The sequence below is a fragment of the Oryzias melastigma genome, linkage group LG22 (assembly GCF_002922805.2).
Source record: "Oryzias melastigma strain HK-1 linkage group LG22, ASM292280v2, whole genome shotgun sequence".
NCBI classification, from domain to species: Eukaryota; Metazoa; Chordata; class Actinopteri; order Beloniformes; family Adrianichthyidae; genus Oryzias; species Oryzias melastigma.
This window is the reverse complement of record NC_050533.1, coordinates 2,934,444-2,953,631: the sequence shown is the minus strand read 5'-3', so window position 1 is coordinate 2,953,631 and position 19,188 is coordinate 2,934,444. Positions and strand designations below refer to the sequence as shown.

The following is a 19,188-nucleotide window of genomic DNA, read 5'->3' as shown; positions in this document are numbered from 1 at the left end:
TGGGCATGAGTTGGTGTATCTGTTCTTGCAACTTCTTGTTATCTCTACTAAAAAAAGAAGATTATGAGTCTATTTATTGAACAAACATTACAAAAATAGAATGTCTTGATGCTTGTAATACATTTTCCTTCTTTGTCTGGAACACTTCAGGAGCTACAAGCCACCACGATCAAAGAGCACTTTTTACATCCAGCAGTTCTCCAAATCATTAAGCTCGTTTATTTATTGTTCTCAAGTTTAACTTTGTTCGACATTTTCGTTGAACGATGTGAAGCACTAACAAATCTTTGTTCTGACACTTTGAGGAAAGTGGTGCCAGCTCTTTATCTGCGTCTTTCATCTTCTTTCCCAACTCCGCTTGGAGCAGCACTGAGCGGCCGCGTTCTCAGGAAAACAACCTGAGTATTTGGTTTGGCTCGGCTCGTCCAAATGTGCTCGGCACCTCCGCGGCCTCAGACCACCCAAATGAACTTTTCAACTTTCTCCCAGGATCGCGCTGAAATTGATGTACCTGCTTTTGTTTTTCTTGCGCAACAATTACAGTACCTCTAAAATTAGCTCGTTAACTCCCCGAAGTTGATATTATTATCAGTGAGTAATGTGAAAGCAGCTTTTAGTCTGACGCCATATTTCACCACGCCGCTGAGAACGGAGACTCATCTGAAGACAAACACCAGAGTCCATCTGGGAAACCTGAGAACAGTCTGTGGTACTGAAGCCACATCGCATGAAAATATACCAAATAAATATTATGAAACGTTCCTGCAGCTACCGGCACATTTTAAATCTTTAAATGTAAACATTTAAACATATATTTTAATAATGAGATGATGTGATTTTGTAATGTTAAAATTTTAAATTTATTTCCATATACAGACGATTTATTCCCATCTTGTGACCCGTAGGACTGGAAGTTTCCTGGAGACGTAAATCCTGTATTGTAGCGTCTCCAACCTTTTTACGGCTACAGACCGGTTTAAAGTCAGACAATGTTTAAACAGACCGGCATGAAGTAGATGTCTGAAACAAAACATAGACACTGAACCCTAGAGGACAATCGCCGGGTGATGTTCACCCGAGATAAAGTCTTTATAAGATGTTCACTATGTTGCATAGTGTCATGGATCCCTGGACAAAGTCTCACATGTCCCAGGAATGGATGGACCAAAGACCAAGTCTCCAGTAGCTTTTTTTTTTTTTTTAGGAATTTTTCTTCCCAAACTTCTAGTTTTTCAGCTATTTAAAGCATGTTTTTAGGATCTTCCTATGGTTATATTTCCCATTTTGTTGCCAATTTTTATTTATTTAGAATAAAAAATACCACCTGGTCAAAATGACTCGGTAAAAATGATGGTGTAACTTTTTATAGCAAGACTGTTCTAGGGTTAAAAGAAGACTGAAATAATGGTGTTAAAATGTGTAATAAAGGAGTGAAACACTAATAAACAGGAAAAAAAATAAATCAAATTAAAATTAAAATTAGATGAGCATATAAAATACGTTTTTTTCATCTTCTTAGACTGAGGATTATCTAAAAAAACTGATATTTACATACATTTACAGTAAAATTCTGCATTACATTTTTTTGTATTTTTCATCTATTATAACAGCAATTAATTTAACTTTAGACACTTTTTGCTTCATTTTTTTTGTTCGTCATGACATATTTGTTGTATTTACAGTTTTTCCTCAAATGCTAAAACACTAACACTCAGTTGCTTGAACCAATTGACTGAATCAATCATTCTTTTGGCAAAACCACAAGCACTTCTGACCAGTTAAGACACAACTTGCTAACATATTTTCATTGTGAGCACAAGCGTTCCCACTTGAACACAACAACTCAAATCTGGTATGTTCTCCCACCACCAAGAGACCCCAATTGTTAATAGTTCTTCTTTTATTTCTCCAGATTCATGTCTTGAACATTGTGTTTTCTATTCTTCGTTTTAGTATTTAGTGACTCTTCAATAGTGCTTTTAATTTGGACTGACTCAGGGCACGATTTAACAACAAAGTTCAGTTTTGAGCACGACTGAAGTGTGTTGAGGTGAAAGTTTGTTTTTGCCAGAACAGTTTGAGGTTTTGTGACTATAGCTTGAAATTTGAGATGGGCAGTTTTCAAGAAAAGTGTCTTACCAATCAAGAAAAATTGTAAATGGAACTGATTTAATATCATAGGGATGCACTTATACAAAGTTGCCTCCTCCCACTCCTGGTAAAGCAAATAATTAAACTCTTGTCGATAAATTCCTTGAATTTATTGTGTAATGTAAGTCTATATGATTAGGAGTAGCTACACTGGCATCATTTACATGTGTATGTTTATAGTAATGCCTCTTAATTGACTTTCACATTTTTTAAATTTTCTATCAAGTCACGATTACCTCTTTTGTTTGTCTTCTTTTGGTATTTTTTGCTTTGGTTGAAATAAACAAGGTTAATTAAACCTTAATTAATTGAACTCTTTATCTTAAGTTCTATTTAAACTGTATACAAAAGTGCATTCAGATTGTCAGCAACCACATGGATCCAAATCTTTATTTTAAATGAATCCTGAAACTTTATAGAAAATTACAACATTAATCAGAAGATGGATGGTAGTGGAACTCCAAATATAATTGTCATTCCTTTCAAATTTAATGGATTCAGCTGGTTTTATATTACTTTGATGATTTTAAGCTTTTATCCCTCATAAGTTTTTCATTTTTATCCTCATTTCTTCTGATCGTCTCATTTTGGAGGAACTCCGGACACTTCAGCCTCCAGACTGACGCAGCCTCTTCTGAGCATGAACAGCAGATGCAGGAAGTGAAGCAAACCTTGTTGGTCCACATGATATCCTTCAACGCGAAGGCTGTAAAGTGCTGCAGGGAAGAGTCGAGTCAAAGCAGAGAACGCGGGTTAATGAAGGGTCGCAGATCCACGTCGGTGGAGCAGCGGCGAGCGAAAGGTGAGCAGCAGCGGCGAGTCTCCGACAAGAGAGCCCATAAATCATGTGGAAGAGTTTATTGTAAAGTAGCAGAAGGACTTTGTGGGCCCGGGGGGGAGCGCTTGTCTTGAGCCTACTGCTTGGCCGGAGGGACGTGTTTGCTTTAACCAATCCAAACAGTCAGGAGAAGAAAGAGCGGGCCTGCTCGTCAGAGCCGCACCGTGGGACTGTCCTCTCCTTTCCCTCTGCTTTCTGTCAAACATGCACTTCTGTTCCCCCACATTTATCCTCTCTGGAGTGGGGGGTGTGCTCATTCATGTAAACATCATCTTTGGCTTTTGTTTACGCTATAACTTCAGCTAACCGTGTGCTTTCCTTTGGTTCAGCTGAGGATCAAGTGTTTGACTGTGTTACACGGCCTCCGGAGGAATTTACCAATTACAGGGTTCTGTTACGACCGGGTTCAGGATCAGCTTAGAACCAAACTTCACTCTTATTTATTTTTTTTCCCTCAGAGTGAGAACCAAAGAGGAGCTCTACTCCAATTCTTGTTTCACTTTGAGAGCTGGAAGATCAGATGTAAAAACTCCAAACCAGAACACGACGGCGGCAGACTTCAGTGGATCTCAGTTTTCCTGATCGGCTGCAGGAGAATCCAACCCACGAGTTTGAACTTCTTGTTGGAGAGGCAGTTAGAAAGCAGAAAACATCATTTTGACACATGAAAAAATGTCGTGTCCTCCAAAGTTTTAATGTTACCTTCAGATCGTTGTTTTATTTTTAGCAAGAAAAAAAAAAGATACACAACAACTTTTATTCCAAATACCATAAAACTTTTAAACCAGAGCAGCTACACTTGATATAAAAAAGTACCTTTTTTATGATCACCTTTTTTAATTAATTGATATATATACTTTTGTCTTTATGGGTTGTTTGTTTGTATACTGCGTTTGTTGTTAGTGTTATGTCTTTTAATATCTTGAACCTGAATTACCTTTAGGACTAAAAAAGTTACTCTATCTTTCTATCATCTTTCTAACTTTCTGTCTGCCCGTCTGTCCTAGAGTCCGCCTGTTTTTCAAGAGTCCGCCCGTCCGCACGCCCTAGAGTTCGTCCATCCCAGAGTCTGCCCGCCCTAGAGTTCATTGGTCTATCCATCTACTCATCTGTCTATTCGCCTGCCCCAGAGTTCTTCTGTCTTAGAGTCTGTCCATTCTTGAGTTCATATGGTCCTTTGTTCATCTGCCTGTCCTGGAGTCCTTCCGTTCTAGACTTCTTCTATTCCAGAGTTCTTCCATAGAGTCCGTCAGTCCTAGAGTTCATCCGTCTGTCCGTCCATCCACCTGCTCTAGAGTCCGTCCGTTCTAGAGCCATCCGCCCACCCTAGAGTCCATTCGTCTGTCTTAGTCTGCCTGTCCTCCATCCGTCCTAGAGTCCATACCTCCATCTGTCCTAAAATCCGTCTGTCTTGGATTCCGTCCGTCTGTGCATCCTAGAGTCCGTCCATCCGTCCCAGAATCCGTCTGTCCATTCTAGAGTCCATCCGTCCCAGAGGTGTTCCCGAAAAAGAATTGGAGGCGGAACGCCGCTCCGGCTGGTTTTCACTGAATAACACATGACAGAAGCCGCGGTCGCTCTTATCAAAGACAAAAAAAAGGAAAATTAACACTCAAACTGAGAGCAGGAAGCGCTTTATTTGGATCTAAAGGAGAGGATGAAGAAGCGAAAAGGGGAGATGCCATTGAGACACCAGAACCATCAACCACAGATGACTTTTCTAGCTAGATAATCCTTCAATCTGGACAATAGAACAATAAGATCAGTTTAAAGACAACAATGAATGGATCTTAACTAAGAATATGGAGTGGTTGGCCGTCAAAAATGCAGCAGAATCAAAAATATTGAACTGCCTCCCTTTGTTCACTAAGATACAATCTGAACCGCAATCCTTTAATCTATTCCTAGTAGATCCATATTAACATCCGGTTCTGGAAGGCTCCATGGAGGCATTGGAGGTCAAGCCATTCCACCAGAGAGTCACTCTGTACTCCCATTGGCTCTAACACTTGCACAACATGTGTCATAACATGAACTTTCTTATGGACGCTCCCAAACTCCCATCAGTCTAGAAGACATTTTGCAGCCAAAATAAATCACCACCGTCTCCTGCCGCTCTAGCCCAGTAGTGTCCATTCAGTTTCAACCGTCTCAGTTGGAAAAGTAACTCCTCCATCTCAACCAACAAAGCTGGAATCGACATTGTTCTAAAAGCCCCAAAACAAATTCTTCAAGCTTTTGTTTGAATTCTGTCCAAGTTAAGAAGTGTGCTTGCAGCCGCTCCAAAAACTTGACGGCCATAGTCCAAGATCTTTCTGCCCCCCAATCACTACCTGACAGGCTTCTCACTATCACTTTTTCACATTTAATCTTATTTATTTCAATATGTGTTTTCCACGTCAACCTCTCATCAAATCACAGACCAAGAAACTTGATCACCTCGACCCTTTCAATCCCATTTCCATACATGTTAAGAGTCATAGGAGGAATCTTCCTTTTCAGTGATGTTTCTTGATCCTGATCTTCTGTTTATAGTAGACCTATCTGTCAGTCACACCTGGTTCAGGTGTCAATCAACCACAGCTGTCTTGATTTGTGTTAATGACCCTCACAGTATTTAAGTGTCTGGTTTTTCAAGCCTTCTGCTTAATCACCGTATTGCTGCTTTTAAACATTTAAGTTTATTTATTAAATGTATAAGTTTCTGACACCAAGCCGGACAAACATGAACTGGAAGATCTTTTCTACTGAGTCACTGTATAAATAAATAGAAAGAAAAATGTGAGCTAATAACTTTTTACACTGAATCATTAGTGCTCTGATGTTGCACAGATTCCAAAGAAAATTTAACCTCAAATCCACAAAGTCCATCAAACTCTGTGTGAAACTCCTGTGCAACATTTCTCAAGTCAGCAAAAGCTTAAAGGTTAGACTTCAAGATGAGAGATTAGTTGTTCATTTTTGTAAATGTATGAGAAAAATTAGAACCTCAAAATGTCGGGACATTTTTTGAACCAATTGTTTCTAAGGTCCAGAGCGGGGGTCGGCAACCTGCGGCTCCGGAGCCGCATGCGGCTCTCCAAGCACTCCCTTGCGGCTCAGTGGCGCTTTGTCGAAGATGTTTTGATAAGAATTTAATATGTTGGAATGAAACATATTGTAGCGATTTGGGTGGGAGCAGAGCCACAGATGACTGGCAGATTTAATCCAGACATCACTTGTGTCCTGTACAGTGTATGATCCCTCGTGATTGGAATAAGCAGCGCACACGCAGGCCATGGAGACCAGTTGGTGTCAACATATTGACTAACATTTTTTAAACAGTTCCGAATCACAGAACAGCAGACACTGTGAGGACTCTGACTCATACACACACCACTCTCACTCATGGTGCCGGTAAAACACTCAAGTCCCATAATGCAACACAAGAACAGACACTAACTCCACCCACTAACAAGGAACTATTTCTAAATTAACAGTCAGGCTGCCACAATATTTTTGTTTTAATACGATTTCTGTAGGAGGACAAACATGACACAAACATCCTTTACGTTTTCCAGTTGTTGTGAGATGAGTGTAGATGCTTCCACGCCGTCTGAGTCAGCGCACAGCAGAATTCCTGCCCGTGCGTCTGGAGCGCACGTGAGCGCACGTTGCTACGCGGGTTTTGAAGTCGGGTCACGAGCTCCACGTACAAATCGGCACGCATTGAGCGCGCTGAATCTTCAATCCGGTTCAAGATTTCCACGCACAGTCGCGGCAGCTCAGAGCTGTAACTGTGCGTGGAAATCTTGAACCGGATTGAAGATTCAGCGCGGGAGCTGCTTGTGGGCGGAGTCTGCTTCAAAGCACAGAAGTACCAAACGTGATCACGAAGGAGAAATGAATCATTACGGTTTGTGTCCGCTCAGGTTAATATGACACCAAGATGAGATGAGCGCTAATGAACAGTAGAAGAAGAATAGAAGAAGAATCTCCTCCCGCCACTGCGTGCGTGACCGCGCTGCTCCGGTGTGGATACCACCTGCTGAGCGCGGCGATGTGCAGGTCTCACACACCGGCCGCGTGCGGTGCGTGGCGGGGAGGAGATTCTCCTTCTATTGTATTTTTACTGTTCATTAGCGCTCATCTGCATCTACAACAGGGAGAACCGAAAGTAAAAGTGTTGAAAATCCCCCAAATCTTTCTGAAGACTTTTGTTTTCACAACTCTGTCCTTTTAAATGTCTGACTATAAGACTCACGCGCGCTCCAGACTTGGAGGGCAGGAATTTAGGTGTGCACGCGCTTATATTGACTCTTCATTGAAAGTGTTGATTGACGCGGCCAGTGTGGAAGCACCTTAAAGGTGCACGTTACATTTTTGTGTTTTTTTTTCAAATCCTCTAAATAAAAATGACATCAAAAATCGTATTTCTTTATTGCATTTCTTTAATTTCATCAAAGCAATGAAACAAACTGTAATTCATTCATATTGTAGTGATGGTCTCAGACACGCGCTGGGCTTGCTGTCGGTCTGGCAGCGCAAGGAATTGTGGGTTACCCATTCTTTTGCCTGTCTGACTGAAATTGGATTTAAGTTTGGGTTTTCGTCAACGTGTTTTGTTGTCTGACTGTTGAACATTTGTTGGCATTTATGATTTTGTCCTGTTATGTTTGAATTCTTCCTGCACCTGGAGTGAGAATGAGGGAGAGACTGATCAGGACCCCCTCTCGTTGCGTCATTGACGGATGTCAAAATAAAAACTTAAATGTTCTTTGAGAGGCTATTCAGCTTTTGTCAGGTAGTTTGACGCTGCAATATCTCACCAACTTGTCATGAGGCCAAAAATGTAGCTTATATGACATGAGGTCACGCAGCAGGAGAAATAATCGTTTATTTGACACATTCTCCATGTGTTACTACCAGTGTACGACTTTTATAAGCAATTTCAATTTATGCGGCTCCAGACACATTTGGTTTTTATTGTATTGGTACAAAGTGGCTCTTTCAACACTTTGGGTTGCCGACCCCTGGTCCAGAGACAAAAGTTGGTGACTACAAATGATAAAGCTTCCAATTCGGATCAAAGAAATACATAAAACATCTCAGAATACCTAAAATTATACAATATTCTTAGAGCTGTGAACACATTAAAGCACGCGATTAATCAAACCGAATTAATGTGTTAATATGTATGAATGCAAATTAAACAAAGAAACAGTCCTTTACTTGAACTCCCTTTAATCCCAACACAAAAGTGCGATTAATCACATTTTTTTGGAATTGATTGATAGCAGTAATTAAAAATAAATGTTCTAAATGTAGAGTTTCGTGTATGATTTCATATTGTGAATGTATAAGTGGTCAGCAAATACTGAGACTTAAAAAAAAAATTAGAGCGATTAATTACGATTAATTTTTTCAAGTTTGCGATTAATTAGTATTTTTTTAATCGATTCCTGGCCCAAAATATTTTACATCTTGATGACCTTTGAGTGAAGCTTCTCCTCTGACTTCACCTGCCTCTTCTCTCCTGAAATGGTTTGAAATCAAATGTCAAAGTCAAGGCCCGGGGGCCGGATCCGGCCCTTCGGGTAATTATACCCGGCCCTCCAAATCACTTGTTATCTATGGACCAACGATTGTCAACAATTTGACAAAATATATTTTTAGGGAGGGTAAAATATTGAAAGTTATTTAAGGTTTAAGTTGATTTATTCTGGAATAATATTCCAGCCTTTTTATAATTTATGATTATTTTTAAAAAGTTACAGTTTTAAAATATGGGAATAATGCTAGCTTTTTGGACTAATTTGGCATCTACTAAGATTATCTAGTCTATTTCGGAGTTTAGCTAATGTTTCAGCTTGCATGTTAGCTGATTTGGCTGATATGGTCTTATTTTTTTTGTTTTTTTAGGCTGTTTTGGAGTTGGACTAATAGATGCATGCAAACTGTTTTGGCTAATTTAGGCTTTTTTTCTGTTTTTTAGGATTAGGTAATATTTTAGCTGGCTATTAGCTTCAGCGTTTTCAGCTATTAGTTTCAGTTATTTCAGCTGTCAGCTTCAGCATTTTTAGCTATCAATTTCAGCATCTTCAACTATCAGCACTAGCATCTTCAGTGGCCAAATTCAGTTTACAGCATTCACACTAGGATTATCACAGGTAATGCTATATATCTAGTTCATATTTATGTTAAAAAGTTACACTTTTAAAGTTTGCAAAATGTAGTTTTAGAGTATTCAATAAATGTTTATCCTGTTCGTCCCGCGACCTAAGGTGTGTTTTGGATTTTGGCCCCTTGTGTGATCGAGTTTGACACTCCTGTTTTAAATCATTTTTGAAAAGTGTTGAACATTATTGAGGTCTTTGTGCCTAAAACAACCTGCAGATGGCAGTCTCTGGACAGATACTCTCAGGAGAGCTCCGCAGGTGAGATCCAGGTCGGCTGCTGGAGCTTCTCCACTGAAACCTGCAGCTTTGACCCATCAGCCCTGCAGAGCTTCAGCTTTCAGCTCCGTGATGGAGCTCAGCTTTACGTCACCAGGTACTCCCCCGCAGAGGAAACGCAGAGCAGGCGGACGTGGAGTCCTCCTTCCCTCGCAGGTCGACCCTCCGAGCTGGAGCTGCACCTGAGGGACCGGATCCACCTGACCCGCCTCCTCACAACCACCCATTGTTAATGTCACAGCGAGCCGAGCGGACGTGTCCTCCTCTTCACGCTGTTGTCTGCAGAACATCAGTGAGTCAGCAGCTGTCAGAGCCGGCTCACTCCCTCATTCATCTTCCAGCGTCTGACTCCCTCACAGTTGCTCGTTCGCTCGTTAAGACGCTTCGAGTGAACCGGCCGTGTTCTTCACAACAGGAAAATGTTGGACACGACTTAAAGACAAGAAGTGAAACCTGAGAACAAAACATGGTTTTTGAGAAAGCCGTGAGCAGATGAGAGGAAACAGATGTTCTGGAGAACAGTTTCACACCCAGAACGGTGATGTTCTGCCTCCCTCTGCTGCCGGACTACAGAACCTCACAGTTTTTATGATGCGTCGAGGCAGAGCTTCACATAGTAACTGAGTAAGAGAGAGGATGTGTTGTAAAAGTGTTCACTGTGACCTGTCGCCCGCAGCATACCCATAGAAAAAAAACATGTACATGAGCATTTTTCACTGAGCCGTCTGTGACTTTAGTATGTTCTGTAGGTCACGCTGGTGGACCCAGACAGGTTTGACCATTTTACACCTGCAGACAGCCTGTTGTCACCTGGAAGGGAAGTATTTTTGTTTAGACGTAAAAAGCAGCATGTCATCAACAAAACTGAAGACTTTTTGTTTGTTTTTCTGTAGTTTTTGTGCAGCTTCATGTCTCACAAACTAGTTTTAGATTCAGAGGTTGAGTCGCCTTTAGAGAAGAGGTTTGTATAAAAACATCTTGAACATTCACTGCATTTGGAAACAAAGAAAAATCTTATTATAAATACAGAACAAATTCAAATCTATTATTTACTTCTTTGAGGATCGTCTGGCAGGAAACATTAAGGTGGCTTCGGTTAAAAGACGGTGAGCAGCGTGAAGAGTCCGTACAGCAGAGAGCACGGGTAGAACACCAACAGCTGCTGGTCCTGCATCTGCAGGGTGGAGATGAAGATCTTGGAGGCCGAGAAGCCGCACCAGCAGATGGCCAGAAGGGCCAGAGATATTCCCAGAATGCCTCTGTGAAGCAGAAATCACATCTAAAATGAGGATTTCAGGGTTTTTCTTTACATATAAATGAGTAGTGAAGCCAGTTATTAAAATAATTGTGCACTATGAGACACAAGCACCAAATAAGTTAGCTAAAAGAAAACCCAGGGTTGTATGGAATAGTATTTTAGGTACCCTTCAAGTGTACAAAAAACTCCTAGTTTTGTACAATCTTACAAATAGTCTTGAAGTTTTCTTTAATCAAGTTCATTTAGAGACATCAAAGGAGCAAAAAGTCAAAAGAATTGATTGGTTGATGGTTCTCTGGTGTTAAAAATCAAACTCACACACATATAAATCCCATTATTTCAACATTTTGATGAACTTACTGCAGCGAATGGAAGACGGCGAATGCGGAGAGGCCCACGATGGGCAGCAGGCAGTACCCCAGGACACTGGCCACACAGCCGTGGGACACGGGCAGGGCGCTCATGAGACTCAGGAGGACGAACATCCCGACGCAGCCGGTGGCGCTGATGCCGTAAACGAAACCAAAGTGGGCTTTTCCCGCCTGAATGGACCAGATTTAATGAGAAAATAACCCAAAACAACAGAGATGGTTTCAGCCACTGACTGTATCTGAGAACTGGACCGAGTGAGTGTGACCTCACCTAGGAAAAGTGGCCAAAAGAAGTTCAGCCGCCATATTAGTCAGACGTCATCAGTGTCACTCTTAGCCTGACTGTATTCAAAATTAACTTTTTTACTATTGTTATACTTTTAATTTTAATTGTATTTTATTTCTACTTCGTTTAAACTGTACTTATTTTCTTGTGATGATGCATTTTGTCCCAGTTCTCCTTATAAAAAGAGATCTGTTGGATTTCCTGGTAAAATAATGGTTAAAATAAAAATAAGCAGTAATTGGTCCGAGTCAGTTTCTATGGCAACCACTCTTGCCAATTAGGAGTGTGTTTGTTGGAAGTCCGCACTCCTACCTGAAAATGAGCTACACACACGTTTTAAATGATGGACATGGGGGCAAAAAGCACCACCCAGTTTATTGAGCAATCTGATTGGCCAGTTTATAACTACAGAAAAATAACATTAAAAAAAGAGGATTTCTGAGAATCTTTAAGAAAAAAAAAAAAAGCATCAGACCAAAAATTGTTATTCTGACAGCTGTTTATTTCTCTATTGAAGTTTATTTTGGAGCCACTTCCTGTTTGGATCACCAGGGGGAGGAGTCACTCAGTTCAGTTCTAATATATAGTCAATTGTTTCACCATGAAACTGAAAACCAGCAGCAGACTGAACATCAACATAAAGATCCACTCCATGAAAATCATGTTTTTGGTGTTTTTTAACATTTTTCTGATGATGACGGACATAAATAAATTAAAGTAAGCTGAAAATAGCATTTCTTTCTGTTAGGGACCCTTATTTCTGATTTTTACACATTTTTCTTAGGCCACACAAGGCCAATTACAGTGTTTCTCCGCTTTTTCACGTTTCTTTCTTTGCAATTTCAACATTTTTTTCCAGCCACATGACTCTTCCGGTTGGTCACAAAAACTTGGACATCTCATGATGTTTGTAATAAACTTTAGAAGCAGATGCTGCGGTGCTGAAGTGTATCTACACGCTTTTGCGGATGTCTCTGGTCCCTGATCATCGCGAAAAGGAGACGGATACTGAACACGATTCAACCTTGATGGAAACAGGTGTCTGATAGGATTTTGGAAGGAATTGTCCCACTTTACAAAAAAACTTGCCTTACTCATTGATTGGTCAACAATGCTGGAGGTCCGTACGACTTTGACCCAACTTTTAATAATTATTAACTTTTAAATAAGTTGATTTATTTTTCTAAACAGGGTTTGATGTTTGTGGTTGGAGGAGGTCGTTTCTGAGGTGTAACGAAATTGAGATATTTCGCAAAAGCTGAAATTAAAACACTTTTTTCAAATTAAATGAATGTTTGACCAACAACTTAATACCACACTCAGCTGTGTGAGCGTTTCATGTAGAATTGTTGGATCCACAGCTCCACCATTTCCTAAAATCTCCCACGTAGCTCGCCACTTCACGGCCTGAATAAGACGCAGACGTCTCCTTTGATAGATGATGATGCAGAAACGTATCTGCTGTAAATCAAAGTATTGATCACATCTGTGTTTTTTAATGATTTAATTGGTTTGTGTTCATTCACATAATAGATTCTATGCACGGAGCTGTGTTACGCAATTTATAGCTAAAAATATGTATCGACTTAGCAAATCTCTCTGTACTATTCTTGATAATGTCAAATTTCATAATTTCTTGCATTTTATGTTAGTTTGTCATTATGTGTTCACACAAAAAGGCAAAATCACATATAAAGCAGAAATAGGTCGAGCCTATTACGGTTCAATGGAAGCAGTGTAATTGCAAAATTGTGTTTTTTTTTTTCAACATTTCTAGATTTTTGATCAAGTTTTGCGCATATGTGTAATTGAACGCAGATGGAGTAGACAAAAAAAATGTTTATAAAAATTATAACTGCCGCTCTGCAGAAACTATGTCGTAAAAATGATTTTTTTTTCCCAGTTTGGCTAAAAATAGTATAAATCTAGTTAAAAAAAACACTTTTAACTGTCTTCCCTTTCAGGTTTTTTAACATCTAGTTTATTTTAATTTTTTTTCTCTTATTTAAATAAATGATCTTTGAATCGCGTTAAAGTTTGATCACAGTGTGCATTATTTTTTGTTTGTTTTCGGTGTTCCTGACCATCATCAGAGTGCAGCCCAGCGCGATGCAGAACAGGATGGGCCCCGTCAGGTCGGTCTCGTTCATGATGCTCCCGTCTGCGGGCATGAACGGGTTCAGAACCGTCAGCGTCTTCTGCCACACGTGATCAAAATCCACTCCCAGCTCTGAAACAGACAAACTTCCACCAGATTCCTCTTGTAGAAAAAAAGCATCTAGTTAAACTGTGTAACATTTATTTATCCAAAAAATAAGATTCTTTACCAACAAGCAGTGGAGGCTCTTCTTCTTCAGAGGTTTTCATTCCGGGGATGCTGGACGTCGGTGGAGACTCTGTCGGCTGGTAGATCTTCCCGCTGAACTGCTGCTCCATGAAGGATCCTGGAGGAATATTCTCACTGGAAGAAACGATCAAGAAGAAGGACTTTCTGTCTGTTTTTTTTCATCATTTTACGACAGATTTGTGCTTCAGCAGGGGTGAACAACATCAATGTGGAGAATGGATGAGGAAGAGGAGCTTCAGGAAGCTGTTTTTTAGTTTAAAACATGCGTTGAAACAAAGATGTTTGAGATTTGAAATGGTTGCACTCTTCAGCTTTACCTACAAGTTCAAAATTGAAGCTTTAGTTTGAAAATATCAAAGAATTTTTACCATGGGATTAAATAAACCAGAGTTTTTCTCAATTTTCTGACCCTTAAAACCCAAATGTGACTTCTGCAGTGAGGAGTTTGTGTTGAGCGTACTCTCTGGTGCTGTAGGGGTTGTAGTACTCCACGCTGTGACCCTGGTCGTCGATATAATACCCGGGCTGGTAGAAGTCCTGCTGGAAGTCCTCCATGTTGGTCTGAGGATCATGAAGGACCCAAAAAGTGCTTCATTCAATCCGACAGAAACCTTCCTCTCTTTCAGCTCTTACCTCTGACAGAAGTCTTCCCCAGAACCGCCGTGAGGTCCGTCCCTATTAATACCCGGCTATATTTGGATCCGACAGCTGCCCAGAACCTCTCAGGTCATAACACAGCTGAGCTGAAGCTGCAGGTTTGTTTCTGCAGACGCTAGAGGGCAACGTCGCTCCACGCTTGAACAAGCGCTGCCTTCAGAGGAGTCTGGTGAGGATTTATTTTTACTTTAAGGACTTTAAAACTTTAATTTATTTCAAGTTTTATGAGATCAAAAACATATAAATTGGTTTAAGCTGGATTTGTATTCATTAACATCACCGAATTAAATGAATAAACTCAACCATTTTCAGGACATTAAAATCTATTTAAACTGAATATATTTTTTAAATATATAGTTTCTTAAAATTACAATTTTTTATCTAAAAATAATTGTAAAAATATTTGGGCTATTCAACTTATTTCCTAATTGATTTAATAAAAAATTAAATAAATTAATTATCAGTAAAGAATAATATTAAAAAACCCTTATGAATGTCAAAAAGTGAATTAAAATTAATTTATTGACTGATTTAAAAATGTTTGCCCGATTTTTATGAACTTTCTTTCCTGCAGTTGCGCTCTTCTACCAGTAGGAGGTGCTGCAGCGCATAAACAATTTAAATCAGCAGCAATATCTGCAGTTTTTTACTCTATTTTTTACTTATTTGTATACAAATAAATCTTAAATATTTTGCTTTCCCATCTCAGCTTAAAATAAACATTTTTATCCGTTGTAGTGTTTTTTTCTGGTCTGCAGTTCCGCCTGTGGCCTCAGCGCGCCGCTGTTGCGCCGCCGCTCGGCCTCCGCGCGCGCTGGGAGTCAGCGTGTGAACCTGCGGCATCCAGCCGACAGATTGTCCGATTTCTAACTTTATTTTCAGCGCTTGACATTGATTGAACCATTAACCCCGCGGCGCCAACAACGCTAATGATTTCTCTGCCTGTTTTTAGCTGCAAGACGGCGGGGATTTCCCGCTTTGCCGCCGTTCGGCCTTTTTTTTCCTGCGTTATTGATTTGATCACCTTTCACTGCATGTAATGTTGTCTGACTTTACATGTTTAAAAATATGTTGTTTTTTCATCAATTTTCATCAACTCGCATGTTTGATGTTTCGAACATTTTATCAAACATGTTAAAATAAAATCTATAAAGTTTATTTTGATAGTTTAAATGAGGAAAATGCTCTTGAATTTATATTGAAATAAAAAGCCTGTTTTAAGAACAACATATAACTTTATTTAGTTAAGACACAGAAGATTCAGGATTTAAACCACTCCTATAAAGACTTTAAGAATTTTTGTTTAACATGCAGCAAAAATTAAACGCTTTCTGCCTTTTACAGAAAGTGTGTTTGAAAAAACAACAAATGTTGAGAAATGTTTCCATTTATTCATAAAAGAATTGGGACAAAAGGAGCAATAAGTGTCTTAAATCTATAAAATGTTCTCCATGAGAAACTAATAAAGTTTATTTTGAACAAACATTTGATTTTGTCTAAGGTTTTAATAAAGTGTTTGTTGTTTACAAAAACATCCAGCCGAGAACATTTTTTTTTTTAATTTAATTTTGGGAGTTAAAGAGCATTTTAGTTTCTAACATCTGTTTTGTGAGCTACCAATAAAGCGTTATTTTGGACAAAAAAATTTTAAAAATTGTTGTTTACAAAAACATACAAGGTGGGTATTTTTTTTATTTACTTGAAAAAAACTTTAGATTGAGGGAAAAAGAACATTCTAGTGTCTAAAATCTGATTTGTGATGATGTTCTCCATGAAGTACCGATAAAGTTTGATTTTGAACAAAAATGTATCTTTTTCAAAGAAAGTGTTTGTTGTCCTAAAAATGTACAGCAGGAATTTTTTTTAAAGATACTTTTATTTTGTTGTTTTGTTTTGAGGATTTGAAGAGCATTTCAGTGTTTATAATCTGTCGTGTAAACGTTGTCCTCCATAAAGTGCCAATAAAGTTTGATTTTGGACAAAAGAATTGTCTTTTTCTCCACTTCAAAGAAAGTGTTAATTTATTATAAAAATGTACAGGCTGGTAATTTTTCATATTTACTGAAAATAATTTACATTTTGGGAAAAAAAGAACGTTTTAGTGTCTAAAATCTGTTTTGTTAATTGTGTTCTCCATGAGGTACCAATAAAGTTTGATTTTGAAAACAAGGATGGACTTTTTTTTGCAAAATTTCTTTGAATTCTTTAACTTTTTAATTTTTTTCCCGAAATCATCTGTTAAAAAAACATCTTAAAGTTCTTAATTCAAATTCTAAATCAAATGTACTTCAAAAAAATATCCTAATTTAATTGCTGGTTTTAATTTATTTTAATTTAATTACATTTTTAACGAAAAACAAAACAGGAAACAAATGTTTTCTATTTCTTTACGCTCAAATGTAATAAGAAATGCCAACTTTGTCCATAAGAAAATAAATGTTTAAATGAAGTCACTAAAAGACTGATTGAAAACTCAACAGTTTGACAACAGTGCTGTCAGTGGAGAGATGAGAAACAATTACAGTTCTTTAGGAACATCTGCAGGTTAATTACAGTTTTTCTGTTCAACAACAGAATAAACTTCCATTTATGGACGGAAAAAATCTTAAAATGACAGCAGTAATCTAACAACATTTTGTCATGAATTAATTAAACTTTTTAATGTTACATTTTGGTTTGTTTTCTGACAGATTTGTTTTAAACTGCGACATGATCAAACTTTCTGTGAACAGATTTAGCGTTTTTCTCAAAACAAAACTGTTTACATCAGAGTTGAAAAGTTTCAGAAACCTGAAAATATTTACAGATTTTTTAAAAAAGCTTAATTTTTTTTAGATTTGACAGTAGTGACTTCCAGATAAATTCCGTATTTCCAGAAAACACAACAGCAGATTTTTCTTCCACCACAGTTTCACTCATTAGCATCAGAGCAGATACTTTAACGAGCTCCCAGCTCGTTAACGGCGTTCCAGGTTTGATTCCCAGCTGGATCTGGTCTGTGGAGCTCTTAAACGTTCTCCGGGACGTTTCCTTCCTGAAAAGCTCGTTTAGCATCAAACTAACCGCGATGCTTTTGTGTGACCTTTGTTGAACCCTTTGGAACTCCTCTGTCGCCGTCACTCACGTAAAGCCGAGGATAAAAGTTCTCCAGGCTCCTTCTTTGGTCCACCAGGAGCTCCGTTTAGACCTTCTGCTGCCCCCGTCAGTCTGCCAGACTCTTCAGAAACCAGCGGGCGCATGAAAACAGTGAAAACCATGAAAACAGTGAAAACAGCGACAGGTTCTTTCAAGCGTTCAGAAAAATCTGCAGATTCCCTGAAAGAAAAGTGGATCAACATTTGGTTCAGCAGCTGAGAAACTGAGTCTGTATCTTCCATGTGTGTGTTTGTGGTCAGACTGCTGGCCAGGTGAACGTCTGCTCAGCTGGACCTTCAACTGAAGATCCTCTGAGGATCAGCAAAAAGACGGCTGAAGCTTCAGAAGAACCAACTGGAGCACTTTAGGAGACGACAACTAACACAACTGACTTTAACTTGAATCCATGTGCAGCCTCTCCAAAGGTCAAATACTTTTGTATTGTTTTGTATGTTTTAGAAAAGTCTTTTATGAGATTTAAACATCCCAGATACGGATCTGTCGCCTCCTTTTCCTCCAGTGGGACTAAAGACGAGAACTTCCTGATCGAACCTCATTTGAAAACTAAACTAACTGGAGCCAGGTCAGTTCACCAAGTAACCACCGGGTAGTCGGACAAGTCAAGAGAGTCACTTTTATTTTATTAATGTATTTACTTTTGTGGGAGTTAGCTGGTTAGTTTGTTGATTGACGACGATCAAACCAAACAAACGTTCACAAAAAAATGTTTCTAAAGTGTATAAATTCTTTTTTTTCTCAATTTTTAAAGAAAATATCCAGAAAATCTTCACAGGTGGAGCTTAAAAAGAAAAAAAGATGGAGGAAAGCTGCTTCTGGTTCTATTGTCGTCCATTTTTCTGACTCTGATCCTTCGTTTCTGACTTAGTTTGCTCTTAAGGATGTTGCGACATTTCATGAAAACAAAAAAAGACCAAATTTTACTTATCTAAGAGCTCAGATAAGGGGTTGCTGGAGCCTATCCTGGCCTCTGATGGGCGACGGCAAAGTGGGACTTTGGACAGGTCGCTAGTGAGTCCCAATCACACATTTTAGACTCATCAATTCACCGATGAAGAATGTTTTTGGGAGAACGTGTGAACTCCACACAGAAAGGTCTCAGCCGGGACTTGAACCTTCTTAATTTGAGGCAAGAGTGCTAACCACTGCACCACTGTGGCAGCACATTTTTTAAAATTCTTTTAAGAAGCCAGTAAACTCTTGATGACTTTTAAATAAAGTGAATTAAGTTTAATGGTGATGATTTTAGATTATTGTTGAATTCTGACGGACATCAGTTACATGATGGGATTTCCCCCCACAATCCAATTTAAGCATTTCTCCAGTCGGCGAGGCGACAAAACCCACCAGAGAGGGAGGGAACAGACTTCAGATTCAAGAAACCTTTAAAAAAATAAAACTAAATGCAGAAGTTTTTATTCCTTCGTCATTTCTGGATTCTCCTCCTCATCCTGATGGATGATTGTTTTGAGGAATTTCTGCCTCAGATGTTCTGAGGGAAACAGCAGGTGGTAGAAGAAGCTTCAACAAATCCACAACTTCAAACCTGCAGATGCTTTTTCATTTGTTTCTGACAGGCTGACCGAGGAAATCGATGCTGCAGTGAAATATTTTAGAACCAAACCGAAACTGGATTCTAATGAAGGTCAGAGGTCAAGCTGGCTCTCCAACCTGGAGCCGCTCCGGTCGCTCA

At 39.1% G+C, this 19,188-nt stretch overlaps 1 protein-coding gene across 1 annotated transcript; it reads right to left on the bottom strand.

Annotated features, from left to right (window-relative positions):
- Positions 1 to 10,447: 10,447 nt before the first annotated feature.
- On the bottom strand, positions 10,448 to 14,372 carry LOC112147007 (protein YIPF5). The gene is made up of 6 exons (XM_024273134.2): positions 14,319 to 14,372; positions 14,146 to 14,246; positions 13,666 to 13,799; positions 13,423 to 13,568; positions 11,042 to 11,223; positions 10,448 to 10,682 (listed from the first exon to the last, which is right to left on the bottom strand). The coding sequence occupies exons 2-6, from the start codon at positions 14,238 to 14,240 to the stop codon at positions 10,520 to 10,522; spliced, it is 720 nt and encodes a 239-aa protein (XP_024128902.1). The 5' UTR covers positions 14,241 to 14,246; positions 14,319 to 14,372; the 3' UTR covers positions 10,448 to 10,519.
- Between the last annotated feature and the right edge of the window lie 4,816 nt (positions 14,373 to 19,188).